General features: G+C 38.3%; 1 protein-coding gene across 1 annotated transcript in view; it reads right to left on the bottom strand.

The window, feature by feature from the left end:
• Positions 1 to 20,434, bottom strand: part of DYTN (dystrotelin) — a 51,019-nt gene that overhangs the window by 6,921 nt on the left and 23,664 nt on the right. Inside the window, exons 9-10 of the mRNA XM_067739855.1 lie at positions 18,857 to 19,005; positions 2,506 to 2,665 (exon numbers count right to left, since the gene is read on the bottom strand). Of these exons, the coding sequence (XP_067595956.1) occupies positions 2,506 to 2,665; positions 18,857 to 19,005 (309 nt within the window). The remainder of the gene's footprint in view (positions 1 to 2,505; positions 2,666 to 18,856; positions 19,006 to 20,434) is intronic.

Here is a 20,434-nt window from a genome sequence, read left to right as displayed (position 1 = left end):
AGAAAACTTTATTTATGAAGAAATGAACATTTATCTTACTTTTTCATTATGCATTAAATTTTAATATTCCAATAGGAAATTTTAATGCAAGATTTTCTTTTTTGTCTCTAAATACATTGATATTAATTTTATTTTATGCTGTTAATTCAATGTCAACCTAAAGGTAGAACAGCTCAGATTCTAAAACATCACAGAGAATAATCACAAGGAATTTGGGAAAATGCTAGGTTCTGAAAGCTCAGGTTCTAAAAATATCATAAGGAATATCTGGAAATGTCAGGATATCTTGGATTGATAGCTAAAAAGTATTACAATAAAACATTCATAATGATCCATTTAGGTAGGTATGTTGTGAGGGGTTTCATAATAAGTCATAGGAATAATATCTGGGGGGTGTGCTCTCTACAAAGCACAGCCCTCGAAGTGTGGCCCACAGACTCCTGGAGGTCCCCGAGACCCTTTCAGGGGTCCATGAGGTCAAAATTACTTTCACAATAACACTTAGAGGTTATTTGCCTCTTCGTTGTGTTGACATTTGCACTGATGGTGCAAAATCAAGAGTAAGTAAAGCTAAAGTTGTTGGTGTTTACCGCACATCAAGGTAGCATCACCAAGCAGTGCTAGTAGTGATGGTATTCTTAGCATCGTGCACTTGCAGTTAAAAAAAAAGGCAGCTCCTCTTAAGAATATCCTTGATGCAGATGAATGGATAAAGAAGATGTGGTATATATACACAATGGAATATTACTCAGTCATCAAAAGAATGAAATAATGCCACTTGCAGCAACATGGATGGACCTAGGGATGATTATGCTAAGTGAAGTCAGAGAAAGACAAATGCCATATGACAGCATTTATATGTGGAATCTAAAAAAAATTGATATAAATGAACTTATTTACAAAACAGAAACAGACTCACAGACATAGAAAACAATCTTATGGTTACCAAAGGGGAAGGGGGGGGAGGGATAAATTAGGAGATACACATGACTGTAAATGAAATAGAGAAACAGCAAGGGCCTACTGTATAGCACAGGGAACTATATTCATTATCTCATAATAACCTATATGGAAAAGAATCTGAAAAAGAATATATGTATTTATGTATAACTGAATCACTTTGCTGTACACCTGAAACTAACACAACATTGTAAATCAATTATACTTAGATAAAAAAGAAAAAAAAGACTATTCTTGAAGGTGTAGCAAAAATTCTTATTTTTCTTAGTGGCACATGTCTTCTTAATATTATATGTGATGAAATGGGAAGTACGCATAAAACACTTCTTATGTTTACTGAAATATAAAAGTTGCCTCTTGTGCAAAAGAATTAGACGGTTATTTGGCAAACATTTTTTCAAAAATGAATGAAGTGAGAATGTGACAGTAAGGAAAACAATGATATGTGTTGCCAATTTTAACAGTTGAGCTTTTAAGCAAAAATTAGAATTTTGGAAAACTTGCATCCGCTACCATGAGCTTGCTTGCTTTCCAATTCTTAAAGACTTTTCTGATGAGATTCATGGTAGTATTAATGAATATGATTTTTTATGATTTTTAAATGATTTTTAAAACTCTTGTATAATGGAATGGGTGAGCATTAGGAAGTTCGGCATAGCTCGGTGAACTTCCAAATGACCAGTGTATGATGGTATAAAATCATGCCTGGATAGAAGATTCATTCAAAAAGCACAACAGAATATTGTATTTTAATGAAACACGGTGTGAAAGAGATATGGTTTCAGATTCAATATTGCAACCATCCTTTAAAAAACAATCATTGATCATGTTTTGGTGTAGTATCAAAGAAGGTCTCCAATTATCTGAAAAGGCTGTTAAAATACTCCTCTCTTTTTCAACTGCAAATCTGTGTGAGGCCATATGTTTTCATATTCTTCAGCCAGAACATCTTGCAACAGATCAAATGCTGAAGCAGTTAGGAAAAATGCAGCTGTCTTTTCTGAAGCCGGCCATTAAAGAGATTTGTAAAAAACGTAAAACAATGCCAGTCTTCTCATTAAATATATATAAATAATTACTATTTAAAAATGTTCCATATATAATGGATTTATTATTTGCATTTTCAAATTAGTTAATAAATTTATTTTAAAACCACTTATCAGTTTTAATTTTGATTAGGGTAAACAGCAATAGATATAACCCACAGAAGCTCCTTGGGATCCTCAAAAAATTGTAAGTCTCTAAAAGGGATGCTGAGACTAAAGGTTTAAGGCTCAATGCTATAAAGAACCCCTTTGCCCCAGGTCTACTGTTTCTAAATGGTACCGATGCTGTTCTCTCCCAATGGCACTTCCTTCGCAAAAGTGGAAGATATCGTCTGGCTGATGAAAAGGGGAGCTGGTCAGGGTATGGAGAGAAGAGGGAAAGGGAAGAGGCTGATCAGAGTGAGGTGCAAAGCCTCAGGCTGCAGCCGACCCTCAGCCAGAAGATTCTAGGTCAGACTTCCAGATGGCCCAGATGGCCAGTGTCTCCCACATTCTATACCTGTAGATTCTGTCCCATTAGCTGTAGCTTCGTCCACAGACTGTCCTGGTTGGTTGTGAGTTCGTGAATCTTTGTTTCAAATCTGCAACTTTTTTCTTCCTGGCAGGCATATATGGCTTGCAACTTGTCTTTGTATTGGTTTAACTGTTTTTTAAGGAGCCTGCAAAGAGGACAGGTCTGAGTGGGTTGGAAGGGCAAGAGATCAGCACAGCAAGATGCAAGAGCCTTAGCGAGATGTACCCTGGGTCCTCTCTGGGAGAAGATGCCAGAGTAGCCTGCGCCTCGACTATTACCTAACATTGATCAATCCTGCTTTAAACTGTTCGTTCACCATGTACAGCTGTCCTTCGTGTCTATTATATACACAATTCCCCCAAGAATTTCACTGGTTTTAGAGGTGTTTTCAAAAACACATCATGCATATTATGGATTACTTTTGACAGCATACCTTCAGCAGCTCCTTAAATGCGAATATTGACTTTATTCATTATCCTTTTGTCCAGAAACACTCCATTTAGAATGATAGCATACATGTCATGGCTAAATACCTAAAACCCGACCAAGACCACAGGGAGGGAACAATGATGCAATTTGTGAATTGTGGGTCTTGGTTTCTCTTCCTAAGTCTAGTTGTTCACTGGTTTCAGAATGAACCAAGTAGTCAGGGTAATTCTTTTAAAACATAAGGCAGGGGACTTCCCTGGAGGTCCAGTGGTTAAGACTTCGCCTTCCAATGCAGGGGATACGGGTTCAATCCCTGGTCAGTGAGCTAAGATCCCACATGCCTCGCGGCCAAAAACCCAAAACATAAAATAAGCAATATTGTAAAAAAAATCAATAAAGACTTTAAAAACGGTCCACATCCAAAAAAAAAATATCTTTAAAAATTTAAAGAAAAGAACCACAAAGAAAACCCATAAATCAGATCATGTTACTCCTCTGCTCAAAGCCCTCCAATGTTCCCCTCCTTATTTAGAATAAACCAAAGTCCTTATAGAGGCAGCCAAAGCTGAACAAAATGGCCAAGACCCTCCGCTTCTCTCCCTGACCTCATCTCTGCTTTCTTTTACTCACTGTCTATCCTTCAGTCACACAGAGCTTCTGGCAACTCTTCGAACACACTGGGCATGTTCTGCCCTCAGAGTTGGCTCTTTTGGCCCCCAATGCCTCCTTCCCTCAGGTTCTCGCCCAGCTCATCCCCTCATCTTTAAGTCTTTGGTCACCATCATATTCTCAGTGAGCCTCTCCCTCACTGCTCTACTTGAAACTGCAAACCGGAACTCCTAACCTTGCCTCCATCACCTCCCATCTCCTTCCCTAGTCCTTCCCATCTCCGTGTCTCCATGGATTTTTGCCATGTCTAATTGCTACAGAACATGATGCGATCTTAGATTTTGACTTAGTCTCGAGCCTTCAGACTACTGCACAGTCACTTTATATGACATGCTACCTGTTTTACTTGTTATTTTACTTATATCTTACTTACTCTATTACTTAATTACTCTATTACTAATTGTTTATTGTCTCTTTATTCTGGCAACTTTTTTTCTGTTTTGCTTCTTGCCATATCCCCAGGCCCAGGCCTAAACTAGTTCCTGTTACAGTGTATGTATACAGTGAAAATTGGCTTTCTAAAGTACAGTCTTATTCTTTGACCAGTGCTGTGGTCATATTTGTGGAAGTTGTAGAAATGGGCTCCCTGGTAGGAAATGCAACAACATTTCTCAATGTTAGAGCCTTTGAAATTCTTAATTGCCACAGATCTTGGAGAGGTCTTGGAATTTAGCTGGGGCTCCTATCCAAAGCAGGCATCTCTAAAAGATGGCTCTCAAACTTCCAGGCAACCACACAGGTGAAAGAGGAGTCTGATTCTAAAATCTTTGATTGTAATTGGAGTTTCAAGCACTTCTTTATGATGGACTTTTCAGAAAGGAGTCAGCCCAGGGATTTTATATAGCAGACAACAAAGAAACATTCTCAGAAGGCCTCCCTAGACAGTATTTTCTATACTTAGAGTGTTGTGCTTGTTATGACCAGTAGTGACATCAGTTTATCTTTCTCCCATGCTGTCTATCACCCACATCCCCTTCCTCCTTTCTGGCCCATCCACCATGTTTGAACATCTAGAAGACATGCGTTCCCATCCTTCCACAATCCAGGTGAAAGTAGGGAAAGCCCTATGAGAAGTGCAGCTCTTTTCTACTCTATTTTTTGTTTGTTTGTTTGTTTTAATGGAGAAATCCTCGGAGAGTCTCCAGTGAACATGATTTACCCAATGCCAATATTTCCAGCAACTGGGAGCCCCATACTTTCAAGGTAAATATCCACTGTTAACAAAACAGTTTAGATTATTTGAGAAATAATTCCTTTCAAATGACCTGAAATCTGTCTTTCCAAACTTTTACATCTTTATATGCAGTTCTGCTTCTTGGAGCTAAGGAGCTTGAATCTCCCATGTACCAGGTCTTCAAATAAACACAAAGGCAAGTTAATTCACCAGGCGAGTTAATCGCACACAGAGCAGTGGAACACTATTTTCTTGATCAGCACCTAGCATAGAGTAATAAATAGATAACTAATAATTGAATGATACTCTTTCTTGTAATGTAGTCTGAGACTGCATTGCTTTTTAAATCATCAGTGACAAATTGTGGGCTGTAATTGAACTTACAGTTGACTATATATCTCAGGTCTTTCCACGCTATTTGTTGTGAACCTGGGCCTATAATTGTAGGATTTGCATTTAATCTTTTAAAATTTGGTCTTTATTAATTGTCCCACTATTCCAGACTATGATATCTTAGTGATTCAAGACTGTCATTTAGCTTATTATCTATGCCTTTTGGTATCATGTCATATACATTTGAGAAGCATGCTCTCTACTATTTTAACCAAATCATTGATAAAAATAATGGGGCAGACAGGAACAAGGATAAAGCCTTCACATGGATTTTACTCACTAATCAGGCTCACACTGGTATTCTTTGTGTTGATAAATATCTTACTAGGAGACCAATGGTGTATGTAGTGGGTATGAATTATATAAAAGGGAATCATCTAGTTTAAAATAATTGTTTGAAGTAATTATTTTAACAATTAAGTTTTAAAGAATTAAATTTCAAAATTTCCTTTTTATTTCTACATTTTAAGTTTCAAAATTGCCTTTTTATTCCTATACTATTTTCCTTAATTTTATTTCTAATTTATTTTTCTTATACCATGAAAAAGATCAAAATTGTTTTTAACATTTAAATTATTATTAAATTACTTTAAAAGTGTTATTAAGCTTCTTTTCATGAGTTATCACAGAATTTTAAAATGTTCGTTACCTTTCATACCTTTGCATTATGAAGCACATCTCATCATATATATATATATATATATATATATATATATATATATATACACACATACATACACATATATATTAGATGCTCGGTAAATTTATTGATGACCTATTTTTATTTTAATACATATTTATTAGTATATATTTACTCATTAATTTATTGAGCATCTACTAGATACCAAGCATTGTGCCTGCAAACAAAGGTCTTCCCTCAGGGGGACCTTCTTATTGAGGAGCCAGGAATTTTGTCTTCTAAAGGAATGACAACATGATACAGGAACTCAAGGGATGATTAGTCCTGGGACTTCCCTGGTGGTCCAGTGGTTAAGGCTCTGCGCTCCCAATGCAGGGGGCCTGGGTTCCATCCCTGGTCAGGGAACTAGATCCTGCATGTCGCAACTAAAAGATCCTGCATACCACAACTAAAGATCCCGCTTGCTGCAACTAAGACCCAGCACAGCCAAATAAATAAATAATTTTTTTAAAGGAATAATTAGTCCTTTGAGACACAATAAGATGGTAGACAGTTTCCAGCCAGCCTAGTAAATCTTTAAGAAAGTTAGATACTGTTGGAGAAATGTACTGATTTATTTTAGAAGCCATAAGACACACACAAGACACACACAATACTTCACTGAAAATGCTTAACCAAATTTCAAGGAATAAAATCACTCAATCAAAACCCCAAACTTAATGTAATTATCTGGGTGGTTTTAGTTATACTTAACTACTCAAATAGAGTCAAAGCCCCCTTTTACCTTCATACTGGAATCATAGCATTTCTCTGTTTAAGGAATGTCTTCCAATTAAAGAGAAAAAAAGAGCACTGTAAAAACTTTGTAGAATTTCTTCCTCTAAAAGCGAAGCAAAATGCTATTGATGTGTCTCTGCTGTTAGTATTTGTCCACACGTGGTTCCTACCTTCTGTCCCTATGGAGAGCATTAATGGATTCGTGAGTCCTCCACAGTTCATTCCTAATGCTGACTATGGTCTAGAGAAGCGAGAAATAGAGAAAATAAGTTTTTGGGTTGAATTTAACCCATATTCCTAAAAATTCATAATAACATATAATGATATTTCAAAAAAATTTCTTTTTCAAAAAGTGACTGGTGGGCTTCCCTGGTGGCACAGTGGTTGAGAGTCCGCCTGCCGATGCAGGGGACACGGGTTCGTGCCCCGGTCCGGGAAGATCCCACATGCCGCGGAGCGGCTGGGCCCGTGAGCCATGGTCGCTGAGCCTGTGCGTCTGGAGCTTGTGCTCCGCAACGGGAGAGGCCACAACAGTGAGAGGCCCGCGTACCGCAAAAAAAAAAAAAAAAAAAAAAAAAAGTCACAGTAGTCTTTTGCCCGAGTTAGGCTGCTGCTCAGAACGTCTCCTTCTCTAAAGGTATCTGCAAAAAGCAGTTGGGTTATTTTATTTCTCTTGGTTCAAGAAATCTTTCACTTCTACCTTCCATCTTCTAGTGAGAGTTTCTTATCTTTCCATTGCTTGTGTACTGGGACTCATCACTACTCTTTGCATTCACCGAGTCTCTTTGAGTTAATAATGATCAGCTCAGTTCTCATTTAGGATTTTCTCACCAAACCTTATCTCTCAAATCACAGTCTGGTTCCTGAATTGCACCCCAAGAGCAAGTCCTGACCTGACCCAGCCTGGCCCAGGCTCCTGGGGCACCATGTACCAGCCCGTGGCACCCATTCATCTGAATGGGAGGTTGGATTTCATTACTCTACATTTATAAGCAGCTGTGGCTTTACTCTGTGGCCTTTTCTCCTCCCTACAAATGATCTGAAGAGGGACTGGCCACCTTGAGAACATTCTTCCATAGGGACAGCCTACAAGAGGAAGAGAGTAGGGAAGGGAGAAAAAGTGAGCTACAGACTTGAAGTCACATTCTCTGGTTGTTACATGCTCTTTGTGGCCCTTCTGAGTGACCAGTGCCTGCCTGCCTCTTCATTCAAATATTCAAACAGTTTCTACATGCCTAGCATAGATCACTTTGAATCAGTGAGCTTTACATCATTAATATCAATGTTATCATATGGTACATATCGTTATGCAACTGAGAAGCATTTCAGGTTAGCACATATGGACCTACCATGGTATACCCAGAGAATAGATACCATGGTTTATTCAATCATTTGCAATGGAAGGACGCTAAGTTATTTTCAACTTTTCAGAATTATAAGCAATGTTGCAATGAACAAAGTGGTACATGCCTCCTTGTGCATACATGTGCAAGGTTCCCAGGTTTTAAGTTTAATAGATACTAACAATTTGCCCTCTTTGGGCACACACACGTACGAATATTTGAATATTTGGATGCATAGTATAAGGTCTGCAAAGATATACCCCAAAGAGATTACCTCTAGAAAACTCGGGACCAGATGTGGGCTGGGAATTATGGCTGAAAAGGACTTTACCCTTATCTGTAATATTTTAACTTTCTTTAAGGCAAACAGATTCAGGTCTTATTTGTATAATTAAAAATGTTTTTCTTTATAATCAAAGAAAGAAATGTATTACATACAAAAGATAGGCTGTAGCAACTTTAAAAATGAGAAGGAGGTGACAGGGAGTAAAAAGAAAGTGAAATAAAGGAGGGAAAGCAAAACCTCTTTTAAATTTCTTGCCTCAGAACAAAGCAATGTTAAAGTGAAACAAACTGTCGCATTGTGAAAATGGCTTTTTTTCTTTTATTCGAAGCAGGAAATGGAGCAGCTCTTCATTTGTCCCCGCACATGTAACTCCTGCTCTCTGCCCGGCACTCCAGCCAGAGGCGTTCTTGGATGTGCAGTGAGGGGTGTCTGAGTGGTGCAGCTGCATGAGCTGCTGATGAAAACGCACACAGACCTGAAAAACCTCACCCAGAGGCAGCGCATAGGCTGTTCGTTCCTGGGTGGTCACAAGACTTACTCTCCTCTTCACACTTCTACCAGGAACAACTGCAGTATGAGAACTCTAATTTCTCTTTGATGATTGAAAAACATCACAGATGATCATATTTTGAAGACCTCCCTTAGGATCTGACTGTACTGATTACAATGATGAAGGGACACCTACAAGTGGAGTTGCACATGGGAGGGCAAGTCAACAACTGATTGAAAACATGATAAAGGAGTTGCAGACTGTATGCTTAAAAAAACAAAAAAAAGAAGCATTTCTAATTCCTTTGATGAAAAAAATTTCACTGGGATTTTTAAAAAAAGTTTCTTCCCTCTTATGTTTCTTTCACTTTCCTCTCTCATCTCTTCCCTTTGAAAATTCCTGAACGTTTTCTTTATGTACGGATGAACTAATTTTCTCTTTTTCCCTACTTTTTAATTACATCGAATCTTAGATAGTGAAGAGTCAAGTTAAGGTATTGTGGGCAGAAGAAAGCCTTGTCTGTAAGTAAGCTATATTTAAAAGTTTCGGGCAGAGACTTAGTATCTACGGACACTGGAGTAATTTAAAAATATCAAAGTTGAATACAGCTTCCCTTTAGGATGTAGACTTGGGAAGAGTCCCCTCAAAGCTACACTTTATCCGTTAATTGTGCCTTAATTGTTCTTTTCCCCTTCGGACTCACCTGATGATGTGTGCTACTGCCGTTGGTTTGTTGAGCCAGAGATACTCTTTGAGGTATTTGTTTGAAGGCCTCTGTGGCTGCTGTTTCTACTGGTCTAGTTGGACTTACATACCTCGGTGTTTCAGATCTATTGTACTGAATGGAGAGCCTGTTACAAAAATAGAATTTTATGAGAGGTTGTAATAATTTTTAATGATCAGGTATGACATTGAGGAGAGTCTTTTTAGAAAAAATGTCAAATCAGCTAGTCAATTTAATATCCAAAAATAGCAATAAAGTAGTTCAACTTTTTCCTCTGTGCTCTTTTCCAACTACTTAGTTGATATGGAGCTAAATAGCCAATAATAGGAACAAAAATTCCATTTCCCTCCTTCTTGATAATCTAAAAATGAGAATGCAGAGAAGTTCAGGGATGACTACAGAAAATCCCCCAGGTCATCTTGTCCAGGTCAGATACTAGGGGTTCTAAGTGCAGATGTGTGTTTATTATGTCATATCTAAAAGAGCATAGAATAGAGTAGACTAGTTTAAGGTCAGGCATATTCCATTTTATACAATTCCATTTAATTTCGTTCCCTTATTCAAAAACTATTTGAAGCATCTTACCATCTTGAGTTATTGCAGATAAAAAGACTTCTTTTAAAAAAAGCAGAGAACTCCCTGCTCACAGAGACTTTACATGTAATGAACAGACAAATACACAATCATTTCTGACATAGTGCGATTATTTCTACAGAAGGCAAAGAGAGTATAGGGAAAGAAGCGATTACTCTGGTACGCTTTAATTATGTGTTTAAGGAGTGGGCACTTTGGGGTAGAAAAAAGCGTAACCCATGACTTCTTTGTCACACAGCTTCTGAGTAACACACTCTATTCCTACCCCGTCTCAAATCATTTTAACACCTTGGGGTTGTTCAACACCATTTTCTGCATTCACACAGATGCTTACAAACAGCAAAGCACATATTGAATTTGTTTTTGAAACAAAAATGGCATCATTCCATACACAGAATTCTGCCACTTGCATTTTTCTCTTAATGTATGATGACGAATGCCCTCTAGTATAGTAGATAGGTACTAAAATTTGTCCTTAAGTAGATTCACTATGTTCTCTTGTATGTTGTATCGTATATTATGGACCATTTGTCTACCAGTGTATCTTCAGTTTGTTTATTTAGTGCCCCCCCTCCAATGCTATAACATTTGTCTTATTTTCTATGTAGTAATGCTCTTATTCGTATAGGACAGAGTTCCAAAAATGGATCAAGGGCCAAATCTTGTATACATTTTTATGTTTAGTAGGTACTATTCTTCTAAAGCCAATCTCTCCACATGTGCATAGATTCCATCCCACCTTGGCTGCCGAATGACATTGCTCCAACAATTCCCCTCTCTTGCACCAGATCATCAAGTTTTCCCACTACAAACTCATCCCCTTCAGTATACTAACATGCCGTTATTTTCCCCGTCATAACCAAACACTTCTCTTAACTTCAGATACTCTACTACCTACACTAGCTCTTTGTTCCCTCTATAGTAAAAAAAAAAATCCTGGAAAGAATTTTCTTGTTTGGTATCTTGAATTCCTCAACTCCCATTCTCTCTTAAACTGCCTCTGGTCTGATTTTTTTCTACAACCACTGTCCTACAATACTCTTTTTGAGGTCATCAATGAGTTCCTCAGTGTTAAATCCAAAGGTCAATTCTTACTTGACCCAGCAGCAGCATCTGACACTGCAGACCATGCCCTCCTCCCTGAAACACTCTCTTTACCTGTCTTCCAGGATTCCTCATTCTTGGTTTTCCTCTTGCCTCATCCATCACTCTTTCTCAGCCTCCCTTGCTGGTTTTTCACCTTCTCTCCAACTGTGTCATGTGGAGTGTCCCATGGTTCAGTTCTCAGTTTTCCTCTCTTCTCCATCTACACTGTCTATTTGGTGATCTCATACAATCCCATGGCTTTTAAAACCATGTATGTCGGGCTTCCCTGGTGGCGCAGTGGTTGAGAGTCTGCCTGCCGATGCAGGGGACACGGGTTCGTGCCCCGGTCCGGGAGGATCCTACATGCCGCGGAGCGGCTGGGCCCGTGAGTCATGGCCGCTGAGCCTGCGCATCCGGAGTCTGTGCTCCGCAACGGGAGAGACCACAACAGTGAGAGGCCCGCGTATCGCAACAAAAAAAACAAAAACAAAAGAAAACATGTATGTCAAAAATTCACAAATTTGATCTCCAATAGACTTTCTCCCAAATTCCGGACACGGATGGAAAACTGCCTACTCAACATCTCCACGTGGATGTCTGAGAGACACGTCAATCTTAACATGTTCCAAACTGAACTCCTGATCTTCCCCTATGATGCTGTTCTACCGATAGCCTCCCCCATTTCAGATGACAGCAACTTTATCCTTCTACTTAATATAGCACCACCATGACCATACATCTAGTATATGCACAAGAATTGACCTCTAGATCTGAGGAAGAGAATATAAATTTTATGAATTGATTCAAGTATATAAGGAACCCTAATACGTGACAAAGTTGGTATCTCATTGAAGTGGGAAAAGATAGATTGGCTATCCATCTGAAAGAAAGCAAGCTAGACCTTTGCTAAAATAAATTTCAAATGGGTTGAACATTTAAATTAAAATTCAAAATAGAAACATTAGGAAAAAATTTAGGAAAATATTTATATAGCCTTCCTTCTACGCTGCCCCCTTTAGGCTACTGTCAATATTTCCTCCTTCGTTCCATTCAGCCACACTAGCCTCCTTGCTGTTCTTCGGAGCTGCCGGGCACACTCCTGTGTGTGTCTCAGTTGGCAGTCTCAGTTAGCGGTATGCTTTTGCAGGTACCTGTAAGATTCACTCCCTCACCTCCTTCAAGGCTTTGTTCCAATGTCACCTCTCACTGAGGACCACTAAGACCACTCAGTTTAAATTTGCTACCAACACTCCCTCTAAGTCTTGCTCTCTCTTACCTGGCTCTTCTTTCCTTCTTTTACTTTAGTACTTTTAGCTCCTAATATATTATTATAATTCATGTATATGCCTATTTTTAATTGTCTAGTTTCCCCAGTAGAATGAAAGCTCCGTGAGATCTTCATCTCTTTTGTTCCCTGATATATCCCAAGTACCTAGAAGAGTGTTCACTAAAGATTTATTGAATGAATTATTTTTCAGATTATTTTCTGAAAAGTCTATAGCCATTTGTACTTCAACCAAATGTCCAGCTGACCTAATTTCTTCCATGTTCACCAGCACTGGACGTTATTCATTTACTCTTTGCCATTCTGTTAAAGAAAGTGACAATATCTCGTTGTTCCTTTAATTGGCATTTGTCTAACCGCTAGTTAAGACGAGCATATCTTTGTGTGTTTCATGGCCATTTGGAATTCCTCTTCTGTGATTTTGCCTGTTTATGTACTTGGAGTCTTTTCCTCCTCGCCCTCGCTCTCCTCTTCCTCATTTTCTTCTTCCTTATTTCCGTTTCCTTCTCCTCTTCCTTCTTTTCCTCTTCCTCTTCTTCATCTTCTCCTTCTTCTTTTTCAGTTTTTCCTATCAATTTGTAGGGACCTTTCCATAGCACAATTTATCCTCTTAGTGAAAATATTTTTCCAAGTCTGAGACTTATTTTTGATTTTGTTTATAATATCATTTACCATGAGAAAATGTCTACATTTGCATGTCGTCATATATATGTGTGTTTCTATTACTTCATGATTCCTTATTTTGTTGTCTTGCTTCAAAAGGTCTCCTCCAACCCCAGGTTTCCTAAATTTTTCTAATATTTTTATTTTAAACTATGTTTACATTTAGACTTCAATCAATTTGGAATTTATTTTCATTTATGGGGCAAAACAATGGATACCTGATGGATAGCCAGTTAGGCATCTTTTTCCACTGAACTGAAATACCACCTTTCTCATATGTTAGGCTCTCATTGATGCTTGGATCATTAATCAAATTTTGTATTCTTATCCTCAGATCAATATACCCATTTATGATTTATACTATATTATTTGGTCATGGTGGCTCTAGAGTAAGTTTTAACGCCTGTTGAAGAACAACCCTTCTCACAATTTTTTTTAACATCTTTATTGGAGTATAATTGCTTTACAATGTTGTGTTAGTTTCTGCTGTATAACAAAATGAATCAACTATATGTATACATATATCCCCATATCCCCTCCCTCCCACCCTCCCTATCCCACCCCTCTAGGTGGTCACAAAACACCAAGCTGATCTCCCTGTGTTATGCGGCTGCTTCCCACTAGCTATCTATTTTACATTTGGTAGTGTATATATGTCCATGCCACTCTCTCACTTCGTCCCAGCTTACCCTTCCCCCTCCCCGTGTTCTCAAGTCCATCCTCTACGTCTGTGTCTTTATTCCTGTCCTGCCCCTCTCACTATTTTTTATTTCCACAATTTTAAATATCCTTGTACCTTTATTCTTTCAACATGTCTTCAGATTTATTTTATCTTATTTAAAAAACATCATGATTCTATTTGGAAATGCATTTAATTTAAATGCAGTTCATTCTTATTATCCATGGTAGCTATACTCTTTGCAGTCATGTGAACAATGAATTAGTGGAAACTGAACGATGGCTCCTGGGGGAAACACAGGGTTAGGATCTTGGAAGTCTCTGGTCAGAACATTTTCATCAACCTATCAATATATAACCTTGTTTTTCATGTGTTTCTTTTCTCTATTTTTATTAGTTATCTATTTTATACACATTAGTGTGTATATGTCAATCCCAATCTCCCAGTTCATCCCATCCCCCACCCCCATGTGTTTCTATTTAAAGATATATGTATACTGTTTAATGTTTACTGTTGATTCAGTAACATTGGACCCATGTAACTCGTGTCTGAACGAAGCTTATTTCATACACGTAGTTTTTGTTAAGACATATCATAGCCTTCTCGCGCTAGGAACGCTAGCCAGCACTTCAGCACCATGTTTGGAGGCTATTTGCAATAGTGAAGTCACCAAGAAAAAGCACAAAAATGTGAAAAACATGGCACAAGATAGACTGTGTAAAGGACACGTGTTTATACTCTAAGGGCAGAAACCAGAAGGCAGGGTGTCACTCAGTTCTACCTCAGCTGTGCATCAGGCAACTCACATTTTTTTCCCACTCTGTGCATGGCTGCAAATGACCAAAGAAGCATCGAGAGTACGGATTTTAAGGTTAATTTTTGAATTGTGTATATTGTTATGTTAGTGTCTTCTCTTTTAGGAATTTGCTATGTTTCTCCCTTCTGCTCGGGTCTTGTTTTCTGTATATTCAATCAAATATTACAGCTTTCCTTATATGGGTTTTGTATCTTTTTTGTTAAATTTTTTCTAGTTTCTTTTAAAAAATAATTTTACAGGTATTGTAAACGGGATTTTTATAAAATTTCTATCTAGCTATTGCTGATATAGTGAAGAGCTATTTGTGCATACATATTTTATTTTCCACCACTCAAAACCAATTAATTCTACAGTTTTAGCTAGAGTTACTTGTGGTTTCTTGGGGATTCACAATCATATTAACTGTAAATGGAAGTAATTTTGTGTGTTCTTTTTCACAGTTTTTATATTCATTTTTTAGTATATTTATAAGAATGTCCCAAAATATATAATAATAGTGGTAATATTTGGTACCTGGATTTCAGTTATGTTTTTGTAAGTGAAAATATTATCAGTGTAAGCTATTGCATGGAATCCACATTAAAAGGAAGGAGGCTTATTAGGATGAAGAATGTTTGCTGAATCAATGAATGAATTCAATATTACCATTTGGCAGTAACCATGAATCTCTTAGAAGATGGTCAGTACCAATGTGCAAACTTAATAGATAGCAAGGATATGATTTTGCCTATTATCATAATGTAAAATAGTAATATTCCACATTAATTTCCCCTTGACCAATCACTAATCAGAATTTTTGAATTCATCAGTATCTAGGCTAAAGTGCAAATTATTCCATTAGAATTTTACTTTGGTGAACAACTCAGTTGTACTCTGGTGAACGGAATATAATACACCAACATTTAAAGAACATTTAGCTTTGCGTAGGACTTGCAATTCCCTTTCCTCATCTTGTCTCCACGAATATTACTCTGGGAATAGGAAGGACAGGTTATCCCTATTCTCAGGTGAAGAAACCAAGTCTTAGAAACAGTCCCTGAGGCCACACACAGAGTTGGCTGAGAACAAGACTTCTGTGTCTCTCTGTCCCAGGTTCAAACTTCACTAACATCTTCCAACACTGGGTAATTACTCCTTGAGACACTTTCATACCCCATTCTAAAAGACCCACTTTATCAAACAACCCATTAATCCCTCCATCATGCATCCATCCATTTTATTACTTGGTCTGTCAGTCATTCAACAAACACTTATTGAGCATTTATCATATTCAGACATTTTTACAGATTCTGGAAATACAACTGGAAACAATAAAAGTTTCTTCCCCCAATGGAGCTTACATTATGGAAAAAAAATTTTTAACTAAAAGTGAAATTTGTATAACGTCAGATGCTGATGAAGTGCTTTGAAGAAAAATAAAGCAAGGGAGGAGGATTGCGAGTGCCAGAGTGGGGACAGGGGCTAAAATGATAAATGGGTGGTCAGGAAAGGCCTTAAGGATGAGATGACATTTGAGCAGAACTTTTGCAAGTATTTAGGAGGTAGGCATCAAGTCATACAGAGAAGTGGTCTAGGAATATGAATTCTTTTTTTTTTTTTTTTTTGCGGTACGCGGGCCTCTCACTGTTGTGGCCTCTCCTGTTGCGGAGCACAGGCTCCGGATGCGCAGGCTCAGCGGCCATGGCTCACGGGCCCAGCCGCTCCGCGGCATGTGGGATCTTCCCGGACCGGGGCACGAACCCGCGTCCCCTGAATCGGCAGGCGAACTCTCAACCACTGCGCCACCAGAGAAGCCCTAGGAATATGAATTCTTTAAAGTAAAGGTTTACGTCTTAAGAGTGGGGGGATCTGGCTTAGTCTTATGGGGAGGAGGGAGGAATCAGGGCTGGAGCACAGAGGTTGGTGGGGAGATGACACTGGAGAGGTTCCCAGGGTAGCTCAAACATGCAGGAGTTTTCTAAGTCATCTTACAACTTTTAGGTTTTAGCTTAAAAACAATGGGAAGCTAATAGAGGGGTTTAAGGCACAGAAGTTTGGGCAAGATGAGTGCGTGAGGAATGCCATCATATTTTAAATTTGTAAAAGATCAGGCAGGCTTCTGTGGCCAAAAGAAATGCACATAAGAGCATGGATCTTTGTGTTCTAACTATGAGAATGGAGGAATTTCGACAAGATCTCAAGTATTCAATAAATCCAGCTGATTAATTGTCCTAATTTACTGTCACTCTGTCAGGGAAAGGTGAAATAAATGGCCTGAAGAAGACAGATGAATTGGCATCTGATATCTTTGTTTCTATTTTAAAATTTAAATTATTTGTACTCTATTAAAGCTATACATCAAGATGATATCCAAATTCTCTAACTTTAAGAATACATTGGGGCTTCCCTGCTGGCACAGTGGTTAAGAATCTGCCTGTCAGTGCAGGGGATACGGGTTCGAGCCCTGGTCCGGGAAGATCCCACATGCCGCGGAGCAACTAAGCCTGTGTGCCACAACTACTGAGCCTGCGCTCTAGAGCCCGCGAGCCACAACTACTGAGCCCACTTGCTACAACTACTGAAGCCGGCGCGCCTAGAGCCTGTGCTCTGCAACAAGAGAAGCCACTGCGATGAGAAGCCCGCGCACTGAAGAGTAGCCCCCGCTCGCCACAACTAGAGAAAAGCCCACGCGCAGCAACAAAGACCCGATGCAGCCAAAAATTAAAAAAAAAAAAAAAAAGAATACATTGATAACCACCTGCTAGGAAAATGTGGTACAGGTATAAGGCATAGCATCTAATGCGAAGTCAACATGCATTTTTTTTCCCTTTAAAGAGCTGTAAAAATACATTAAATTATACCAAACTGTAAAAAGTGACAAAATGACCACAGAAATAGGGTCTGGGATCAAGAAGGAAATATACTGGTAGATGTCTGAGAAAAGTTTAGAGAATTACAAAAGAAATTAATAAATGAATACCAATTTGATTAAAGTGATCTATTCTTATACTTCTGGTAGATAAAATAAGAGTGAATGAACTATTCTGGGTTTTCTTCTCCCAAAAGTCTGATGATCATAATCCCATGGAAACAGTACCTCTTTCCTTTATCTTCTGAAATTTTAAATTATAAAGAAGGAGTTACTTCAGTAGTTAAAGTCATGAACACTTTTTTTTTTTTTTTTTTTTTTTTTTTGCGGTACGCGGGCCTCTCACTGTTGTGGCCTCTCCTGTTGCGGAGCACAGGCTCAGCAGCCATGGCTCACGGGCCCAGCCGCTGCGCAGCATGTGGGATCTTCCCGGACCGGGGCACGAACCCGTGTCCCCCGCATCGGCAGGCGGACTCTCAACCACTGCGCCACCAGGGAAGCCCCATGAAGACTTTTAAAAAGTCATCTTTAGGCTGGTGCTCAGGTATGTGATGGGCGATCTCAGATACCAGTGGTGCTGGGACATCCTTTGAGATGACCCTCTGAAGCATAGTTTGGCATTCTGAATTTTGAGGATTAACAAAATTCACAACTTTTGATGCAATGGTTTTACCTGAGAGAATTTATCTTAATAAAATATATAAAATATTTTATATATTTATATAAATATATATAATATATTTATATATATAAATATATATTATATATATAATATATATTTATATTTTTATATATATTATATATATATAATATATAAAATATTTAATAAAATATAAGAAAATGCGTGTGTAGGGATGCTGACTACAGAATTTTGGTGGGGGGCAAAATTTGAAAATAACCAAAATGTTAAGGGATTGCTTGTGAATTATGGCACTTCCTTATAAGGATAAGAGTGAGGTCATTGAAATGATATTTTGGAAGCTAATGACAGGGAAAATGCTCTCCGTTTAATGTAAATGGAGAAAAGGTTGAAAAGTTGTGTCTGTAGCATAATTCCTGATCTGGTAATGCTGAAATGTGAATAGCACTCACCTGTGAGTGATGGAATGTGTCTTTCTTTTCCTTTTTTTAAAAATAAGTATTAATTCTGAATTAGGCTTTCAAAAGTAACCCAACAAAAAAGAAAGATGTTGGAGAAAGTTATTCAAATACTCTAATACTAAAAATCTTCTGTGTCTGCCTGAGGTCTTTAGTTGGGATAACTCTAAATGATTGGATGGGCCACTTAAAGGTATTTTTGTCTCGCGGTCTACTTTAAAATTAAAGGTCGCTTCTAGAGGGGAACAGCATCTTTACCCCTCCCCTGCTTGCTGGCTTCATAACCTAGTACCCAGGCTCTGGGTTGCTAACCTGCACGACTGTCACTCGGAGACACTCACCTGGCCTGTGCCTGGTTAGCCACATCCCTTGGATTCACCTGGTCCAGCAGCCACTGCCTTCTCGCAGCTTCTTTCCTCCTACAGCGCCCTTGGAGCAGGTTGTTTCTGAGGGTCCTGAGGAAGAGTTTTGTATTGTCTTTTGTTGACACCTGCTGGAATGGCCAACAGAACAAGAGGCACCAGATCAGTCTTAAAGTGGTCTTCTTTCCTTACGTGGGTGGATTGGCCACCATGGAAGTTTCTGAAATTATTTCACTTACCGTGATGTCCACAGAAAAATCATCTTACTTCCTTACTACCTGAATTTCTTCACATCCTCTCTCTATACACATACATATAGTATATGTTTCCAAATTAAATACCCCCCAACTTCTACAAAAACTCCTGTTCCTTAGAGCAACCCAGGAATGGGGAAGGTTAAAGCTAGAAGAAGGTATGAAAGCTAGAAGAAGGTATGAAAGCTAGAAGAAGGCATGAAAGAGGACTAAGCCTGTGGTTACTAATTTGGAGGATTCCTCTGAGATTTTATTTCCAGAAAAATCCTCATACATCTAGTCTTGTATAAAATATCAATGGATTCTCAGACCACCTGAAGTCCCCCCCACAGGTAAGGCAAAAGGAAACAAAGCAACGAGACCTTTAATTAAAAATATTCAACCCTTGAAATCTAAAGTGTAATAACAAAATGACCACATGGTGTCAGTCTAATATCAATAAGCCCTATTTCTCCCCAGACTTCTAGAAACAAGAGGATCATAGGCCAATAATCTGAGGATCTGGGTTAATAAAATTTAGTAAAGCAATATCCATTGAAAATTATTTGACAAGATTGAGGCACATGACTTTTGTGGACCATTCATGGTAAAGAGAGAATGAGGGGAGAACTGTCCTCAGTAAAGGTAATTAATCAATATTTTTCACTATTGTGAAATTTGGGGATGAGGCCATCTGCATGGAGAAACGGACTCATACTCAGTGATGAAAAGAGAGTGTCCTTTCTGGAAAAATTGAAATGCTCTCTGCTTTAAAATTATCCTATTTCTCTTTCTTCTTAGCAAGAGCTGAATTCTCTTGCTGAGTATTATAATTTTCTTTAAAAAATTTTGAAAGTCAGCTATGAAGTCTCAGTTTTACACTTTTCCAGTCAAAACTGAGATAGAAATCTTTCTCTTTTGTTTTTCCTAAGGAAAAAATTACTTGAATTTTAGTGCTCAGGAAAAGACATGTTAAAAAAGAAAATTCCCGAAATGTACTGGCAACTAGAGACCTTGAGGCGTCATTTTACCAAACCAGGGCTTTTTCTTTTTAATCTGTGTCCATTTCCAATGCCTCTCCCCTCTTACCGCTCAGATATTTTCTAGTGCACAGTAGGAGTCAATGGTTTCACATTAGACTCTGGCCTTTTCTTATCCCCAAAAGGTTTATTAAAATCTACAGTGTAAAGAAAGTATATGTATATTGAGAGATATTTAAGGTTGAGCTTGCCACTTCCTTAGTCTTAAATATTATATGTATGAAAGGAGCAGAACCTGTGGTTTTCCAGGAGGAAAAGTTTTTTAATTGCTGTAGCTCTCACTG

This window comes from Pseudorca crassidens, chromosome 6, assembly GCF_039906515.1.
Source record: "Pseudorca crassidens isolate mPseCra1 chromosome 6, mPseCra1.hap1, whole genome shotgun sequence".
In the NCBI taxonomy this organism is placed as follows: Eukaryota; Metazoa; Chordata; class Mammalia; order Artiodactyla; family Delphinidae; genus Pseudorca; species Pseudorca crassidens.
This window is presented reverse-complemented; position numbering and strand designations above follow the sequence as displayed.